Consider the following 20,057-nt stretch of genomic DNA (forward strand, 5'->3'; position numbering starts at 1 on the left):
CACTTTTCCATCTGAAGCAGAGAGACGCTAACTGGGCACACGTTTGTCTTTTTGGCAGGTCTCCAGCTTCTGCTGTAAAGTACACTCACTGAACTGGCTGTGCTTTGTTTCTCCCCAGGGGCTCACCGTCCTCATTTATCTTATCTTATCTTCCGTCTTTCAAATGGACGACTCTCAGCACACATCTCTCTCTGTGGCTGGGGTCTCTGAGGACCTTCTCCCCAGTGTGTTCCCGGTATATAAGCCAAACAAATGCCTCTACTCACAAACAAAATCACATGTCCAGCAATGGAGACCAAACAAGAAGAGAACAGCCTCTCTCTGTTATTAATTAGCTGAATTAAAACCTGTTTTTTCCCAGTCATTCAACAATAATGTGATTTATTAGTTGCCTATTCCACACCAGTTCATCCAGTCTCCAAGTTCACCAAGTCTCTCTAGCACTTTGTCTCTTGTGAAAATCCCCTCTTTTTCTTATTTTTTTCTGTTACAAAGTAAGATGTTTTCCTGTTATTGTAGAAAGCAGAGAGAGGAGAATCTCTGTGGTTTAATTAAGGTGAGTGGAATACTTGCATTGTATGGCATGATCTGTATGACCTCATATTTCTGCTGAGTTCAAGGGGGGCCCTGGAACGTTTCAGTAACACACAAGGATGTTTCCTCTTTCGTCCGTTATTCGCACGTCAAGCAAAAAAAGCCAGTGCAAACAACGCCAAAAAAGCAAACAAAGAATTAGGAATATAATCCCTCTGCACACAGCTGCTCTGTTTTTGTCTTCTTTCCTCTGACCAGTCTTAGAGGGATTTCCTCCTATAGCTCTGACAACACAACAGTGAACCTTAGCACATAAGGCTTGAGATTTATCTCACATTGGCATGCAGTGCGTTAGGTTCTTGTCCAATTTATCAGTGACATTCAATTCAGTTCGTATAGCGCTTATTACAGAGATACTGTCACAAAGACAAAAAACTTTGTGGGAAGAAATCTCAGGATGAACCCAGCTAGAAAGGAGAGTCCATCCTCCATGGGCCAAATTTTTTCACATTGTGTATGAGATGGGCTAGGGTTGGGCTGGACTCTTTTCCTCTGAAATATAGCAGGTAAACGCTGATGGTAGTGCCCTGTAAGGTCTATATCCTCTGTCTGTGCTACACATTAAAGCCAAACATTAAAGACAAACTATAACTCAAATGAATTGCTCCCCTCCCTTTCTACCTCCACCTTATCTGAAGTGAGCTAGGGTGAAGCCTAATTTTCAGGTGGTGAAAGCAGATGTGTCTCCAGCTTGGGCCCTTTTTAGTTGCATATACAGTATCTCCACAGCTTACTTTTGTGTAAAGGTTATTGCTGCTTATATTACTACTAGGCTATAGCTCATTCATTTTTTAAATAGAGCTAATTAAAGATAATCTTGACATTTTTTGACATGAGAAACTGCCCACTATCAGCAACCAGTGTCCTAATGACAGTACTCATTTTCAATAACAGGTCAGAATATAAAACATTTTAAGTCTGGTATAAATACAAAAACACCTACAATGAAGAGTGCAAGGGTAACCAAAAAACCCATTGAAAATCAGACTGTCTTCAGTATAACTCAGTCAATCATCCTATTTTCTTCCTGTACCAAACACAGAAGTAACCATGGGGATTATTTTTCCAATACTTGTGGCGTGCCCCTGTATCCTTGCGTCATGTATACCATGACAACAGAGCAGGTTCTCGTCACAGTCGAAATCACAACTCCACGAGACTCCAACATAGCCATGCACAGCACACAGCACAGTACTGATAGGCCTGTGTTTCACTGAGTGCAAACCTGTTCCACTTAATCAAAGGATTTAAACTTAATTTCTTTACTGTCGCTCATCAAGAGGACGCACTCCAAACAACAGAAGAGTTAGTGTGTTCTGTTTTTTTTTTTTCTCCAATTCAATTTATGTCAATTTTCAAATCAGAATTGAGCCAGAAAACAAATTCCTAAAGTTGTTGTTTCGTTTTTTAAAGCTAATAATTCCTGTATTTTTGCTGTTGTTTTATTGTAAGTCCAAAGAGCCATTCCATTCCATTTTATACTGGAACCACCAGCCATTGGGTGTCTCACTGAGTTTGGACTGCACACCCTCTCCAGCCTCACCTCATGGTGCTCAGACACATCTTTTTTTCTGCAGTCAGGCTCCTGTCCAGTCCACAAGCTGCCTTCTTGTATCCATCCATCTTTATCCTAAGTCTTCCCTGCAGCAAGTTCCACACAGAAGCAGTGGGTCTAGGCCTATACTAGTGGTCCCCAAGTGGACAAAATCATATTATCCTTATATGTACTGCAAGCAGCAACAGAACAACCCTGTGTTGCAATAAATGAAACCCACAGAGTCATGTACTCATTTTAATCGTGTTATGTCTCATCTATATAAGCTGTGGTATGAACTCTCATTTAGGACATAACTAATTTAATTTTAAAAAGGAGCACACATCAAATTGTTAGTTAGCTTTCTGGACTCGAAGGGTAATGGTGACATATTGTGTGCTGTCACCTAGACAGTTGACTGTAATCCGACAGTCAATCTCGAGTTCTTTTTTTTTTTTAAATCCCTGTTATTTAAAGTACCCTTTCAACAATGAATGGACAGGATTTTCCAGAGTTGGCTCTGGCCTTCAGCCACTAAGCATTCATTTGTGCACAGACAAGGAAGGAAAACCTGGCTCCCATAGTCTGACAATATGGGAAAACGACCTCTTTGTTTGTAGGAAGATAAACAGGGTCAATGGTTTCGTACGCTAGTTTCCCAAAAAGACGTCTCTGTTTAAAGCTGGTGAGGACCGAAACAGAATTTGACTGGTTAATTTAATATTTGTTTTCAGTCTTTTGTTCCTCTATTCATACTAAATATTTTTGCCGTCTTTTCGTTCCTGAAGGCCGTTTACTTGCTTCTATTCAAGCTTCATGACCTGCTGTGCATTGAACAATAACCTCCAACAAATAAATGCCTGTAGTACACACATTATTGTCAATTGCACTTCCTGCCATCCCACCCACATCTGGGTGAACAGTTCTTGCTCGTCCCGACCATAGAGCTTCTCCGCACTAGCCACCCAGTCCTCTGCGATCCACCCTGCCCATTTTCCGCCGTGGTCTGAAGACGCATCTCTTCAGACTGTACCTGGATTAACTCTCACTACTCTACAGGGTACTCTCAATACAGGATCGCTCTTACCACTTGTAACCTTTCTTAATCATTTTCATGTTACACTTGTATCTTCATCCAGCACTTCTACTGCATTTGTATCATTATCTTAATGTTGCAGCTCAATCATCATCATCTTGTCATCTAGTTTGACTTGTCATAACTGTCAATGCTTACTGTGTGAACTAGACTTGATGTTCATGGCTATGGATAACTGCTACATAATGAGTATTGTGCTTTACTTTTCAGACCTGTTTTGTAGTTGTTCCAATGACCTTTAGTATGCACTTATTGTATGTTGTGTTGGATAAAAGCATCTGTAATAAAAGCACCAAATAAATGTAATGTTCTGATTTTGTTGTTCCATCTGCAAGAGCAAAGACAAAATGTTCAGGGCCTTTTTGAAAATGTCATTTTCTGCATAGTCAACCTTTTGTTTATGTCTGGCACATGCTTTGCATTAGTTAATTTATGGACAAAAAAGAATAACGACCCAAGTTTTTAAACCTTCATAAAGTTGTTCTTTAATTTAAAAAAGTACCAATTCAACAATGAAAATTAGAAATTACAAGTGTGTTGAGGCAAGCTCTTTTGTACAGCATATTGCACTATAAAACAAGATCACCTGTACTCCCCCCAGACAATTCATATGTGGAGAATGGTCTCAAAAACATAGTCAAGGTTTCACATTTTCACTTTTTTGAGATAAAGAGAACTAGTCATCGTTAAGCCTTTTTCTTAAAGTTCAAAGTAACAAAGACTGTTCTCCCTTGATCGGTCTCTCAGTTCCTCGGACAGTGCATAAATCAGATGAAATTTACTGGGTTTTAAGCTCCAAATTTTAAAAAGAAATGCGCTCTGCTTTTCATATAGCTTCACTGCATTTAAACCCCTAAAATAATGGATTGCGGAATGTCAGCGTTTCATTTTCATCCCATATAAAAACACCCGAGGGTTGGGAGGTGAACTGCCACAATAAGAAAGGATTTAAAGATCAAAAGCTGCATCTTTACAAAAGTCCTCATTTTTGTAAAAACTTTTTTTTTTTTTTAATTTACAAAAAAAAAAGGTCAGCATGACATGACAGCAGTTTTTTTTTTCTGCTTTCACTGTGAGACTGACAGGTTCGCTTATTTCATTACAACAGATTCAATAGAAAACTTTGCCTCTGAAATAAAAAAGGAATAAAACTGGATTCAATTTCAAGACACTGATGGCTTGCACATTTAAAAAAAAACTTTCCACTCAAAGGAATCGAATTGGCTCAATAGCCAATAGGCTCAACTTCCAGACAACCTTTAAAAACCAATAACACTGGGCACCATGTTGGCTTGTATAAATCCAGCAGACCAGAGATAACAACCCCGAGTAGCCTACTCAAAAATTACATGAAAATTCAATGACACATACAGAATATACAGATAAACTTCCTTTCCAGTGTCTGTCAATAATGAACCCTTGAGTTTTGGGTTTCTACACAACTTCATTTTGTTAAGTGGGGAATGAGGTCAAGCAAACGCAAAATCAGCAGGTGGCAATGACTTTGCTACACTCATTCCAGCCACCGAGTAGCTCCCATTGAGTCTTTCTTTACAAACATGTTAAGGCAATTTACAAGTACACGTGATGCTCTTGTTTTCTTTCTTGCACAAAGAGTGGCAATCCCCAAGTTGTATTACACAGGCAAGGAGAACGCGCTTCACTGTGCACATGGGAACACGTACAATAATGCTCAACATGTACAGTAACATTTTTTTTTTTTTTTTTAATTGAGCAATAAAATAAAATGAGCCAATAAAATGTATATGTACAGAATACAGAATAGGAGAACTGATGCTGGGAGCTCTGGACGATGAACACAGCAGGATACGGAATCAGAGCGAGGGACCGAAGGCTACCTCGACTGGTACAGAATTTATGATTTGGAGGAAACCAATCTCGTACTGAATAACTTCACAGGCTAAATATTTTTTTTTTTTTTTTTTACATTTCTTTTTCTTTGCCAAATTGCTTTTTAGCATCCCCAGCAACACTGTCTTCCGATCCCTTCCTGTCCTGTAGCAACCAAAAACTGAAAAGCAGAACTGAAGGATACATATTATCAAACGAAGCAATTTTAAAAGTTACACGACCATCGGTTCTCGAACAGCGTTGCAATCCTGTGTCACCAGGCAGGCAGACGATTGTCTTGAGCAATGTGAAATGACTTTTTTTCCCCACCCACTGATTTTCCTTTCCGTTTACCTCTCCGGTCAACTGATTGTGAAGACTTGTTTACTTGGTGAAGAGTCTATCCGTAAAATCGGCGATAAATAGTGCAAACAGTACTGCAGAACGCTAATTATCCTTACGTACCAGTAAACGTGTCCGGCACAGCTCATTCAGCTTGGCCGTGCAACACGCCCGGTGATGACCACGCCCCTAACTGAGATAATTATGCATAGGCCACAGGGAGGAGCCCGGCTCGTTATACACGGACAGGCTCATCCTTTTATAGAACAAGCCCTCTACTGCATGCTGATTGGGCATGGGAAACAACTACTGATTTTGCCTGCGTGGCCTTTACGCATATATGATCACAGTTTGAGGCCCTGGTTCACAGCTGGTGAGGCTAAGAAATTAGCGTGGTTCTGCTGTTCAAGGGTTATTTATGGAGCCTGAGTGACCGTCCTGAAATGTTGTTAATGTTCACCGATGCCATCACCTGAAGCCAATAATGTCTCAAAAACTGATTTTTCCCCCCCCCCCACAGAGCAATTTAACAAAGTAACTGTCTTTTGCATTTCTCTATCGAGAGACTTTAATGAGCGGTCTACACAAATACACAATTATCTGATAAAAGCACATGTTTCTTAAAATCAGTAGAAATATTTCCAGAATATTTTTTTTTAAGTATGTACAAAAATTACTTCACATAACCGGATCATTAAAACCCGCAGGCAGACATGACACTTATAAAAACAGGAGGCGGTTAAATATCTCTATAAATAGCTAAAAGAATTTTTCTTTCTGTAAATACAATAAAAATGGATCTCTTCTGACAGCATGGAATATTATCAAATAAAACAAACCTGACAGGAATGGTAGGTAAAAGAAACCTGACAGGAATGATAGAGGTTGAAGGGTTCGATGATTTGTTCACAAACAGTGGCTCTTTGGAAAAGTGTCAGTTGTTGAAGTCACTGTGCACCTGAGGATGTTCTGGACAGAGCCCCACAGCGTCGCAACTCAACTCCTCTCCACTCCGCGTCCCCCGCCACTCACTTCCTCCTGATAATAAGGCAATCTCAGCATGAATTAATATCTTTCGTGTTTCCAGAAGACAAAAAAAAAATAATCAAAGTACAAAATATTATCTTACACGTGTCCAAATAAACAGAAATCTCGACATGGCTTCTTCGAATGCGCAAAAAAAATAAAAATAAAAAGAGGAAGGAAAAAAAGAAAAAAAGTCTCCGTCCCGCGGGGACCGCCTCCGTGTTTGTTTAGTTTTCGAATCCCGACTCGTGTCCAATCTCACAGTGCCAGCTGAAGTCCGGTCCCTTATCTGGGGGAGGGGCCAGAGAGGGGGCGGGGCCTCCTCACCTAAGCACGCCTCTCCCTCGATCGGCGACGCCCCCTCTGCCGAACAGCAGAGAGCACACGGTCATCACTGCGCGCCACCAAGTGGGCTGCTGGTTCCTTTGGGTTCTGTGGTACTGAAACAGGGAGAGACAGGGAGGGTGCAGGGTCAGACAGACTGATAAACATACACATGGACACTCTGCAATGCCATCCAATTGATGGGATTGATTTCCAAAAATTCAGGTGATATTATGCGCGTGTGCATATAACTATTACCAAGTTACAGGGTAGTCCCAGGGGCATGCACTTTTACACTTGAATATTTACGCGCTAGTTATGCTGAATCAGGGGTTCAGCCAAATGCAAAAAGTAATAAAATACGAAGGAGCTTCATAAAAATAAAAATAAAATAAAAGTTTTGCAAAACTTTAAAATTATTGGTCAGGTAAAGTTCTGACACTGAATGAAAAAAAAAAAAAAAAACCATAAACATTTCTGGGTCATCAGAAACTTGGGAAGACAGGCATCCGTGCGATCGGGACAGCTTTGCGTTGGCGTTTTTTTTTTCTTTTTTAAAAGCTGTGTGCGCTTCCAGACTTCCCTAATTGCTACCTTGACAAGGAGCCTTCCTTGCCTTCTTTAATGGAGTGGAAACGCTCTCAAAAAATCTGTCAAATTTCACCAGACACAACAACCTCGCAGACGAACAGGAATAAGACTGTTTGCATCATTAAATTCATTTTTATTAAGCCCACTGGCTTTCAAGAGCACGAGCTGGGAATTGCATTGTGTTGCATAAGCCTCAACTGGCTTCCATCCCGTCGCACGCAGGCACTGCACAGATATGCCTCTTATTTTTATTACTTATTTACTTGGCAGCTGTTCTTATCCTGGGTGACTTACACTGTTTGTAAAATAAAGAGCCAGCTTTTTGCAAAACCGTTCTTTTTCGGATTTTTTTTTTTTCCTCCTCCGTAAAGGAGTAGCCTTCGCTGTAGAGACGCGTTTTGATTTCTCCAGATACTTTAATTTAAAAACCTTCTGTATAATAAGCTTTAATCAGTATTTCCACGAACTGACAGTGGGATGAAGTGTGCAAAGTGTCTTGCAGGTAATTGATTGATTGGAACATTTCCAGGTGTGTTCTTGCTTTGGCGCCCTACAGATGTTTTATTCTGAATTCAGCCGGGCACGCCAACTTGCTTGTAATGCATGTAGTTGCCATTTTTTAAACATAAATGTATTATTGCAATTCTGTCATTAACTTCCTTAACAAAACTGAAATAGGTTTACATGTCAAATTAATTTTACCCATGTGAGGTCGCTTTGGCTCAAACACAGTCATTCCAGTATAAAAATGTAACTTTCAGCTTTTTTTTATATATTATGCTAACCATAGCCAAGTGTCTTCCAGTGCAGCTCTATACCCCAACGGTTTAACACAGATGAAATAGCATCTCTATAATTTGTACGCAGGGGTAACTAACATTTTTATTAATTCCAAAACGGCCAAATAATAATTCAGGCCATTTTGGGCTGAACCGTATTCCTCAACTCAGGTAGCCAGGGCTTAACCTGGGGTAACTAGGCCAGCCTATACCCGCTCTGCCCCCGGCAGAACGAAACTGCAGACTCCCTAGCCAGCTAATGAAAGCCTAGCCTCAACCCCTTTGATGCCTTCCATCAACTGCCAGCAACTCCCAGGAGGCCCGGGATGCAGGCCTGGCAGTCAGCCAGAGCCCTCCCCGCTGGGTCTGCGTGCCCCGAACTGCCACGCATGTCATTCAGAAGCTAAGCACGCAACAAATCGAGAGACTCTCGCAGGCAAAGAGCGAGAGCGGTCCCGGGGGAATTCGGACTCCTGCAGGCCCCGCCGCCGCCGACGAGCATACGATTACCGTTCCCGATTTAGCAGTCGCGCCGATCCAGAGCGATTTAAATACGGACACTGGGGCAGCAGTGTAGTATAATGGGTAAGGAACTGGTCTTGTAATCAAAAGGTAACAGGTTCTATTCCCAGGAAGGACACTGCCATTGTACTCTTGAGCAAGGTTGCCTGCATTGCTTCAGTACATATCCAGCTGCATAAATGGATGCAATGCAAAAATTGTGCAAGTCGCTCTGGATAAGTGTTTTTATACATGCTACCGCGTGCACATAGTACGGTTCTCTCTATGCTGACCAGCAGTATAAACAGAAACCCTTCGCAACACGTTAGAAAACAATGTGTTGTCGTTATAAAACATGATCGCAAAAAAAGTAACGTCAGGCCCAAGTACCGAAGCGATCCCAAACCAAAGCCAAAACCAACGAAGGCTGACAAAATGGTTATAATGGACTGATGATAGATTGTATTTGTGTAGCGCTTTACAGCTCACAACCTTAATGTGCTTCAGGGAGAAAACTCACCTGACCAACCGATATGTTGTACCCACATGATGAACTGCAGCCATTTTGTGTCAGAACTCTTATCACATAGGCTATTAGCTGAGATGGAGAGTGATGAAACAAGTCATTTAAACTAGGGTATGATTAGGTGGTCAGGTTGAGAAAGCCAATGTGGAAGTTGCCAGGACACTGAGGAACCCCCCTACTCTTTGAGATAAGTGGAATGGGATCTTTAGGTGACCATGGTGAGTCTGGACAGTGGTTTAACATCTTGTACAAAAAACGACATCTTGTAGTGCAGTGCCACAGTCGCTGCACTACAGCAATGGAATTTGTTTAGTTCAGGGAGAAGCCTGCCCCCTACTGGCCAGCCAAAACCATTTCCAGAATGTAGCATAACCAAAATGCTATGAATTACATCCCAAGTTGAAGTCGAGGGTGCACGCTGTAAAAATACTTTTCAACTGAAAAGAGAGGGCTATGCACCGTCAGCAAGTCGCATTAGCCATCTGTGGCATTAAAGGTTTAATAAACAAAATTATGTATATTTGACTTAAAAGCTCAATGGAATATGTAATGGGATTCTATTTTTGGTGGCTTGAATGGGTAGTTTTAAATTCATGGGGAACCACAGCCAGGTTGCCTGTGGGTGGCTTTAAACTAAAATGACCATTTCCTTTCCTGTACCACCCATCTGACAACCCCATGACCCAGCCCTGCCCCTTCTATATAAACACACACACCCTCATACAAGCAGAAATGTGTGCACACACACACACTCAAATGCCTGGCTGAGCAATGCTCATACTCTTTGGAGAGCAGCCATCTTTTAAAACTCAAAACCCTGCCTACATAATCCGGCCTTTACCAATAGCCCCACTCCTTTCACACATGAATATTTTACCCATAATTACAGCCTACAACTGCAACATTACTACAATTACAGCACAAACAGTGCAACAAACGTTGCCTACCCTTCCCCCCTCCAGTTACGCCCCACCTATTGTTAAGCAGCTTGTCCACCCCAGAGTTCTTTTGAAAGCTTCCTGGACTCAAAACTATGGATTCAGATCTTCTCCACCCTAGCTCCTCAGTGGTGGAACGAACTCCAAATTCCTCAATGAACCACTTGGTCCCAGTCCATTTTCCACCATGGCCTAAAGACACATCTCTTCAGACTGTTCCTGGACTAACTATCACAACTCTGCAGGCCACTCCCAATCTAGGGTCGCTCTTATCATTTGTATCCTTCTGTGTTGTTCCTCTAGCACTTTCATGTTACACTTGTATCTCCGTCCAGCATTTGTATTGCACGTGTATCGTTATCCTGATGCTGTAGCTCATCATCATACCTCCTAGTTTGACTTACCATAACTTTCTGACCTAGCCTATGCTTACTGTTTGAACTGGACTTGATGTTCGTGGCTATGGATAACTGTTACATAGTGAGTATTGTACCTTATCATAAATGTGTTTTGCGGTTGTTCCAATACCCTTCGTTATGCACTTATTGTACGTCGCTTTGGATAGAAGCGTCTGTCAAATAAATGTAATGTTAAAAGTGAGACCCTTACCAGCTGAACGCGTTCTTGGTGGAACTGGTCTCCGATCAGCTGGAGGTTCCGGCCAATCCGGACCTCCGAGCTCAGCCCTGGCTGCTCCGGGCGCTGCTCCTGCTGCCGCTCCCGGGTCCAGTTCCGCTCCCTCTCCCCGACGCGCTCGAAGAGCGCCGGGAAGTGCAGTCGGAAGCCTGCGTTACCTGCGTCAGAGAGCACGATGACTGAATGACAGAACTGGGACGTTTTTCGCACCCGGGCACTTCCTCCTGGGATGCCCTTCTCCTTTCCGACGCCCTTCCCCGCAATCTCCCATCTCCCGTGCTCCAACGCATTTGCCCTTCCTTCCGAACACGCTGCCCCTTTCTCGGCGCATTTCCTTCCTTGCGCCCGCCGACATGCTTCCTCGTTCTGATAATATTTCGGCAGCGCCCTTCCTGCCTTCCAATGCACTTCCTCCTCCAATGCTCCTGTAGTTTCCAACCCACTGATGCACCTCCATTTCAAATGGAAACAGTGCAATGGTCACTGTAGTCACAGAAACTATACATTACTCATGCTGTGTAGGTCAGTGCTCTGAGTACTTCATCAAAGCAAGAACAGATATTCACAAAGTATCAAAATCATGTCAAAATCGCATTCAGCTGCTGAAAAAAATGCAGAATCATGCATTATGTAAAATATGGCAAAGTCTGGCAACATTATGCAATACTATTTTTTTTTTTTTTTTTTTTAAACAGAAGCAGCATAAAAGCCTACTCAAAACAGCATTTAGCTCTTGCACAGAACATTCGAAAGGACAACTAGTACTGGCTTTGCTTTAACAGGAAAGGGAAGGTTAATTGCTCTGTCTTCATAGTAATAGTAACATAAATGGCTTTGTCCTCCTGCGATAATCACTGCTTCAGACCCCCACGAGGTGCGAACATTTTTCAAGGGAGGAACAGCCACCATAATCCCTTTGTCACTGGAGGAACCAGCAAGTGCAGTCTGCTTACTTTGATGAGTTATTTGTCAGGGGCAATTATGCTCGAATAATGCTGCCTGGCTCGATTTTCCCAAGCTAGACAAAAATGGGGGGGGGGGGGGGGAGGCAGTACTCAAAGGGAACACAGAGATACTTTTTTTTTTGGGCTCTTCTGATGGTCTCATTAATGTGCACCTCCCCTGCTAAAATATTTAAAATGATTCGCATACATTTTTCATTACTTTTTTGTGCATAACTATAAAGTGATTTGAAATACTTGAGATGAACTCTCATTTGGAAAACAATACAGAAAAAGAAGACATTCAAATCAAAACAGTGCCATTCACTGCACATTTTGACCTCAAGGTCTACGTTAGGGCTGGCTGGTTTTCTAGTTAAATTAATGTAGCCATGTTGCTAAGTAGCAACTACAAATGCCTTGCTTGTTTTATAAGTTATATAAAAGGACTTCACAACTGAGAAACATGAATGTGTGGGCATGCAGCAAAAAAGACTGTGTGTGTGTGTGTGTGTGTGTGTGTGTGTGTACGTGTTTGCCTATGTTCCTGAGCAGAAAGGGGATTTTCATATCATTTCTAAAGAGGAAGAAATGAGCAGAAGGTAGGTGGCGCGGTACTGGACTGCCCTACTGCATTTTAGCCTCCAGGGGGCGCCGGAGCGCCTCTGCCGGCCTCCTTACCATAGAACAGTCTCCGCGGCTCCTCAAACACGCCGCAGGGCAGCATGCCATCCCGCAGCCTCAGGGCGGGGCTGGGCGTCTGCGTGCCCCGGTCCTCGTACTTGATCTCCCTGAAGGGGGCGCCCCAGCAGCGGGAGACAGGCCGGAACACCTCGTCCTCCTCATCGTCCATCCGACACCTCAGTGATAGTCTGCCTGAAGCCAAAAAGACAGGAAACGACAGGTCACCGCCACTGTAGCCACTACAACTGTGCGAACAAGAGAGCGAGAGTGAGCGTGTGGGTGTGTGTGAGTGCGTGAGTGTGAGTAAAAGAAGGGCAGTGATAATAATAATAATAATTATTATTATTATTATTATTATTATTATTATTATTATTAATTTAATTTATATTTATTTATTTAAACTGCACTGGTAATAAAATGATTAATGGCAATAAATGTAGGTCAAACCAAGTATTATTTAATGCATTGAAACTTAATTGAGAGAAGGTGCGTGTAGCCTGTGTCTGTGTGCGTGCACAGTGGGGAGATGCACGTGAAAGTGTGTATAGGCTATGTGTGAGAGCTTAGACTATGGATCTCAACCTTCTGGAGGGCCTCTGTTTCTGTTGGATATTGATGAGTTTATGCACAGCTTATTTGATTAATTTCAGTCACCAATTGGCTGACTTGTTTCCAATGCCTAAATTGGCTTGTGACTGAAAGGAAATCTAAACTGAACTAGTCCCTCCAGGACTAGAGTTTGAGACCCCTGGCTTAGACCATTTTCATGTTCATGTATCACACAATTAATTAATCTAGCAGAAGCAATTGTTGGGGCAGAGAAGAAGAAAATACAGTGTGAACACCCTCCAGGAATTATGCCTGCATACCTCTAAAACATGCTGTCAGTTAGGTCAGGTGTACAAGATATCATAACAGTCCAAGATAAGGCATTTCGCAAAGAACTTATATTGAAATAGGTCCAAGGTGGACACAAGAAGTACATGTTGCCAAACGGACTGCCAAAGGTCTAGGCTCATGGAGCCTTTACGAAGAGACAGGGCACACAGTGTCCCACCTATCAACAGAAGCTATGAAAAGAACATGCTTTCAAGGTCAGACAGTGGAAAGGCATGCAAATGGAGAGAAAAGAGAAGCAGACAGATACTCTGGTGACATCACCAGGGTCTTGCTCAGGGAAATTATGCAAAGTGAGGCACATGGCTCGGCACCAGACTTTCAGCCGAAACTGCCTGTGAAGCCGCCAGTGAAATACACGATGTTCTGCCGAGAAGAGGAAGTCCGGCAGTCTACTTCCTGTCCAGGCTGCCACACTTGTTGTGCCACAGCAGGACACCTTATGCCGGTCTCACACTGCATGATTTTTGCCAGGATTTAGCTCTCCAAAACAAATTTTGGAGGTCACAAATTCCACAAAACAGAGCATGTGACAACCACAGGTCGTCGCTAGGTGTAAACAAGTCACGAAAGTGATCAGCATCCACTGTTCGGCAGTCTCCCCGATCTCTCAATATTTTTAAACTCATTTCTTTTCTCGCCACTAAATCTGCACCCTTCTTGTAGTCAGAGTTGGGTAAAGACAAGCTTTGCAACCGGTGATCAACAAACAGCCAAAGACCTCACAAGAAAGACTCGGCACAATCAGAGTGGCAGAGCAGCAGCAGAACACTTGTTTTTTTAACGCATGAAATATCAGACTTTGACCAGAGCTCAACCAGTCTCTCTGCCTTAAAACCCCTTCGAAGTTTGTAAACAGTAATGACGTAACAAAGACGGGTGTGCATTTTAGCTACAGAGCAATGTTGGAAAGCGAGCCGGGTTACTATGCAAAGTAGCTAAACTTCCAAGATCAGGCAAGTTACCCAGGTAAACTCTACCAAGCGGAAAAAATATTCCAGATTCCTACAGTACAACTGACCAGGGTGTCGAAAGATCTCATTTACTCGGGCGCGACGAGTGCTGATGTGCCTAGCTCTGGATGAGATGGGTTCACAGCCTCCTTCCTGGACAGTCATAAAAATGTATTAATATGGCACACACAGTGCCATGAAAAAGTATTTGCCCATTTCCTGATTTCCTCTACTAGAGTATATTTGTCACAGTGAATGGTGGCAGATCGTTAGACAAAATGTAATAGTAGGCAATGGGAACCGGAGTAAACACAAAGCACATTTCATAAGTTTCATTTATTTAATGAAAACGTTATCAAACACCCATACCACCCATGTGAAAAATGAATTTCCCCCTTAAACTGAATAACTGTTTGCACCACCTGCAGCAGCAATAACTGCAACCAAACACTGCCAGTAATTTGATATTAGTCTTTCACATCGCTGTGGAGGAATTCTCGTCTTTGCAGAATTGCTTTAATTCAGATGCACTGTTTGTTTCAGGTCCTTCCGTAGCATCTCTGTCGAGTTCAGTTCAGGACTTTGACCGGGCCACTCCAAAACTTTAATTTGGTTTCTTTTCAGCCATTCAGATATGGACTTTGCGTTTTGGATCTTTGTCTTGCTGCATAACCCAATTCTGCTTCAGCTTCAGCCGACAGAGAGGAGTGTACATTTTCCCTAGGAATTTTCTGGCACAGAGCCAAATTCATGGTTCCTTCAATAATGGCCAGTCGTCCAGTTCCTGAGGCAGCAATCCATCCCCACACCATCACATTACCATGTTTAACTGTTGGTATGATGTTCTTGCTGTGAAATGCTACATTTGCTTTACGCCAGACGGACAGCTGATATAGTGCTACAGTTCCCTCCATAAATAATGGCATCCCAGTTGTCGCTGTTCTTCGTAAAAGTTTTCAACTTGATCTTTAGGGATGGGGGTGCTGGGGGCCGGTGCCCCAGTAGAGCTTTAAGTCTAGTAACGCCGCTGGTAGAGGATATCATGAAACGGTTCCCTGATTATTAGCCAGATATAGGCCTATACATGTAGGCCTATTTGGTTGAGAAACCTAGCATATACACATATACAGCCGTAAATGCAACAGTCAGACATTTTCGGTATTCAAGTAGCCTAGAAAAAGATGTTGCATGAAGCAACTCCCTCCCTGTCATACTGGTTTCCATTAAAACAAATCCATACTTCCGCAGCCAAAACGCATGAGTGTGTTTTTGGGGTGGCAGTGTAAAATAGTGGGCAAGGAACTGGGCTTCTAACCGAAAGGTCATAGGTCATAGGATTCCTGGACAGGACACTGCCGTTGTACCCTTGAGCAAGGTACTTAACCTGCATTGCTTCAGTATAATTCCAGCCGTATAAAATGGATGCAATGTAGGCCTAAACGCTATGTAAAAAATGTTGCGTAAGTCGCTCTGGATATATGCCTGTGATGTAATGTAATGTTTTTGATGAAGTAGGCCATGAAAGGGTCTATTGGTTTCTAGAAATGCAAATGAGGAAGGGATGCAGCTTCTTCATTTTCTCTAACGGTATGTTTGACTCACATACCATTACAAAATCATCTACAAATTGGAGTCTTGCATTGGAGGACGATGATGCACAGGCACGTCTCTTCACGCTCAGGCATAAGCAAACAGTATCCCCAATGCTTACACAGCACCAAATGTTATTTGTGAAATCATTTGCAAAAAAAGATTTAAAAATCAGTTATGTGGCTTTTTTAAAGCACATAACGGCTTCTAAATTGACGGTTGAGATATTAATGGGGGTCGTAGAACAAAACGTGAAACTCTCTAAAGCTTATATTAACCATAGACCTTATTATCGACAGAAATAGAAATACACATGGGAACATAACACTGGAAATCTGCCGAGTGAACCCATAGCGGAATAAATTTCCGGGTTGGCCTAAAAAAAGCACTTCACTGTGGCACTCTATGCACTTAATTTGAAGGAATATATTTAAGCAATATTGTCACTGTCATCACCCCCCTTTTCAATATAGAGGCTATACATTTTATTCCAGCAACCACAGGGACCATAATTCCATAATAAACTACAAGAGCACATCTCCTTATATTCACAAACCTTTAACACAGGTGCGGTACAGTATAGGCTGTGTGTAATTATGCAGAATTCTATGAAGCAAAGTCTCTCACACACAGTGCACAGAACATTATCACAAATGAACTGAAGTGGCCAAGAAAAAAATGTGCTTGCCAAAATCGGCACAGTAGGACTTTACGGAGGGTGCCAGTTTGTCACATATGCTTGACCAGCTGCTCTTGCGATCCGCACCCATGATACACTGCTCTAGTCTGTGCAAACACACACAAACACGCACACGCACATATACACACACCCATGCTCCAGGCAGGGCTAAAGAGCATCTCTAAAAAGTTGCCTGGAGACCCCCTCTAGCCCCAATCCCATCCCCAGCAAGGTCAGTCCTCCCAGATTCACTCACCCTTATACCACTTTCCTACAGAACAGATGTAACCAGGCTGGCTTGTTGTAGCTTACTCCTTTCCCACAGTAAATCCAGAAGCAGGCCAGCTCACTATACTCCTTTTCCACTGTAGAGCTGGAACCAGACTGGCTCATTTTACCCCAAAGCAATGTAGCACACTGCTCATGCATGACAACCATAGACTGTAGAAAAATACTGTCACCTCTTGACTCTCCGTGGGTGTGAAAAGTGTCTTAAAGCCTGGGAAGTATAGTTTGTGGGCGCCGCCATGTTGTACAAATTGGAGCCAGGGTCCATGCAGTATGGACAAGCAGTCTGGTCGTCCACTAAACGTGTGAGATACAGTGACTCGGCAGTGATGCAAACTGTCCCTGATTCGTCCACAAAATATTACAGTCTTGTCCAACTAACACAATAACTTAACAAACCGGCACATGGGGAGACAGACTAAGAAAAAACACCTATTGAGACTTCATGTGGGACTTCGTATTTTGACCGTTTTGCTACCATTGACTTAGGCTACATTGAAACGGGTGGCTGAAACATCTATATTGGAGCCAACCTGAAGTTTCTGACAACAATTTGTGTTGTCTTCTTGAGGGAAAACGTAACTCTGGGAGTTCTGAATTGCACGTGGAGGTGTAAAAAGTAAACAAAAATCAGGCTTGCCCTGAAAGCCAATTAATCTTAAACCTGTTGGCACCAAGCCCATTCTGACAGAAAGTCTGAAATGCATGTACCATCCAAATGTTACAATTTGCCTGAAGCTGTAAACTACATGAATGCAAAGGCGTGTGTGCGAGCACATTTCTTTTATGGCACAGCTATCGATTACTCAATCTGATTTCTTTTTTAATATATTATATATATATATATTTTTTTTTTTTTTTTTTTTTAACTTTCAACCTTTTGAAATAATACTAAACACTTTAACACAATAAAGGGTTTGAACAACACAGACTACATAAATCAGCTTCAAAAACAATTTCTATGGCTGCCCACTCACCCTCAAAACATTCAAATAAATAATTATGTTCAGAACTCAATGTGCAATAGCCGCACTGTTCAAGTCAGCTCCCCATCAGCAGTGCTTGTTCATTGACAGATGCTTTGGGGAACAGATTAATCTTAAATAATTATGGAGATTACTCATCCTGGCAAAACTCAAGTGTTTATTCATGTAGGCTATTCACTTTGTATTTAATGTATTGTATTTATCGTTACCACTCCAGTGTGTGACAGAATTACGATGGTCAATGTTGTAGAAATGGAGTGTCCTGACCCCATTACAGTTAGGCCTAGCTGGACTACCGAAAGGTCCCAGGTATGCTGGTAAAAAAGGCAAGTTCCGTACCTCCCCCCACCCCCCACCCCACAAAAAAAGAAAAAACAAAGGGGGGGGGGGTATTGGTGCGGGGGGAAGAAACAACTGAACTGCACAACACTCCACATTAAGCTTTATGAAGGATGAACTTAGTCGGCTGACAAGCAAGATGAATTATGCAAATAAAAAAATACACATGTAGGATGTTTTCTCCGTTTATATATTTATAAATTGAGATGTACCGGCAACTGTTATGCAAGCCTAATTACACGCGAAAGTTCGCTTAACGCTTAACCTCTACGTCACACTGCCGCAACAAAATTGTGCTACTAGCATACTGTTGGTGTTATCATCCGTAGTGTTTGTCAGACACTGACATACGAAATTCAAGAAGAAACCTGAATGCAATGAAAACACAGCAGTTGTCCTTACAAACGTCCAAAACACGCGTGTTTAAAATAATATTTAATAAGATTTCGAAACTGAGAGAAAATGTTTTGGTATCAAAACAGTTCTGGACAGTCCAGATAGAACACCGCGAACGTAACTGCACACAACTAATTCGCTAGCTGTTAAAATGCAATAGTCTGTTCAGCTCATTTTCAACGTACTTAGTAACTTAAACCAGCAAAGAACAACCAGGGAGACCATTGGAAAGTGCATTGCTACAGTGCACTTCAAGCCGAAAACAAATTCGACTGTTCTGGTCAGAAGGCAACTGAACGCGTTAGACAACAAACCAGGAGGAGCTCATAGTCATACTGATCGGTTTTTAAACGGAAAGCTAGGATAGTTAAGATAGCTAGACAAATGTTCGTAATCTAGGCTAAACCGGTAATGTTTGATAGCGAATGTTCGCGAAATACAAATTATGTAAATATCTAACGTTATCTGGTTCGTTTACTTTGCTACATTTCTCACAACATACTCATAATATCTCCCAATTTTAATAAGCTAGATAACAAGCTAAGTTATATTTACAGCCATCAACAGCAGATCGCTAAAAGCCAACAGAAAGTCAGTATAGCACAGTTCCCCAGTACACGAAGTGAACAAGCTGACTACATTTGCTAACATGCATTCAGTGCTAGCAAATGTTAGATATACATTAATAGTGATGATATCTAACAGTTGTCAGTTTGCTAACTTATCAAGACACCTTGCAAGTAAAGCTTCAGCTAATATAAAACATGTTAGCCGACTTGGATAATACCCACCGCCAGTTGATATCTTCCGTCAAAATTGCTGCCTAATACAACAGTTGCTAGTATTCTTTCTTGATTCGATGATTTTGTACCTTCCCCACAATTTACCCACTGACTGCCCCGCCGTAACAAGCTGATTTCATTTTCGAGGACGTCAGCCTTAATTTGTTCCGCCCAAAATGAGCGTCATGTGGTAGATGTAAATAAAAAACTCTTAAAGGGGCAGCACAGAAATCCTGCAATTTCTTGTAAATTCAGCCTTTAATCAAGCAGTAAGTCAACTCGACAAAATTGAGTTTTTTCATTATTCTCTATGCTTTAGAATTAATTTGTTTCCTTCAAGTACAAAACAAATGCTTTGATGTTTAAAGTTTGTATTTTAAAGCTGAATTGCCACACATTCATATTCCACATTATCATATTCCTCACAGTATTGATCTAACAGTATACTATTTGTATACTGTAATTGTTTCAGGTTGTACAAAAATGCAGGCATTTCATCAGATGTTTTGAGAGCAATAAAAAGTATGTTCCCAATGATTTCAGATTTTGCTCCAGGTATTAGATCTAAATTATGGGTCCTCCAACCATCAAATAAATGGCATGGAATGATATGTGGTACAATGTTTGTGGTTTATGGTAAAAAAAATATTTAAAAAATAGTAATAACAATAATAAAGTAATAATAAATTTGATGCTGGGACAAATGAGACCTGAGAAACTTTCCAGATTTCCCAAACTGAATTTTAGATGTCCCCTCACCTCTCATTTGAAATTCCAACATAAG

At 41.8% G+C, this 20,057-nt stretch overlaps 1 protein-coding gene across 2 annotated transcripts; it reads right to left on the reverse strand.

Moving 5' to 3' along the window:
- Positions 1-3,692: 3,692 nt before the first annotated feature.
- Positions 3,693-19,429, reverse strand: LOC118230157 (bcl-2-modifying factor-like). Of its 2 annotated transcripts, XR_004765802.1 has the most exons (5): positions 19,283-19,429; positions 12,361-12,555; positions 10,712-10,896; positions 6,547-6,883; positions 3,693-6,455 (listed from the first exon to the last, which is right to left on the reverse strand). XR_004765802.1 is itself a non-coding variant. In XM_035422972.1 (4 exons), exons 2-4 carry the CDS (start codon positions 12,530-12,532, stop codon positions 6,767-6,769), a joined length of 474 nt encoding a protein of 157 aa, XP_035278863.1. In that variant the 5' UTR covers positions 12,533-12,555; positions 19,283-19,429; the 3' UTR covers positions 3,693-6,766. The 2 variants fall into 2 exon arrangements, 1 of the variants encoding a protein (XP_035278863.1); XM_035422972.1 differs by having other exon boundaries at positions 3,693-6,883.
- Between the last annotated feature and the right edge of the window lie 628 nt (positions 19,430-20,057).

Source organism: Anguilla anguilla, chromosome 6 (genome assembly GCF_013347855.1).
Source record: "Anguilla anguilla isolate fAngAng1 chromosome 6, fAngAng1.pri, whole genome shotgun sequence".
NCBI lineage: Eukaryota > Metazoa > Chordata > Actinopteri > Anguilliformes > Anguillidae > Anguilla > Anguilla anguilla.

Coding starts and splice junctions, on each gene's coding strand:
- LOC118230157 (XM_035422972.1), bottom strand. CDS start 12,532: ATGGACGATGAGGAGGACGAGGTGTTCCGGCCTGTCTCCCGCTGCTGG. Junction 10,897..12,360: donor GCCGCGGAGACTGTTCTATG/GTAAGGAGGCCG, acceptor TCTCTGACGCAG/GTAACGCAGGCTTCCGACTG. Junction 6,884..10,711: donor ACCAAGAACGCGTTCAGCTG/GTAAGGGTCTCA, acceptor TCCCTGTTTCAG/TACCACAGAACCCAAAGGAA.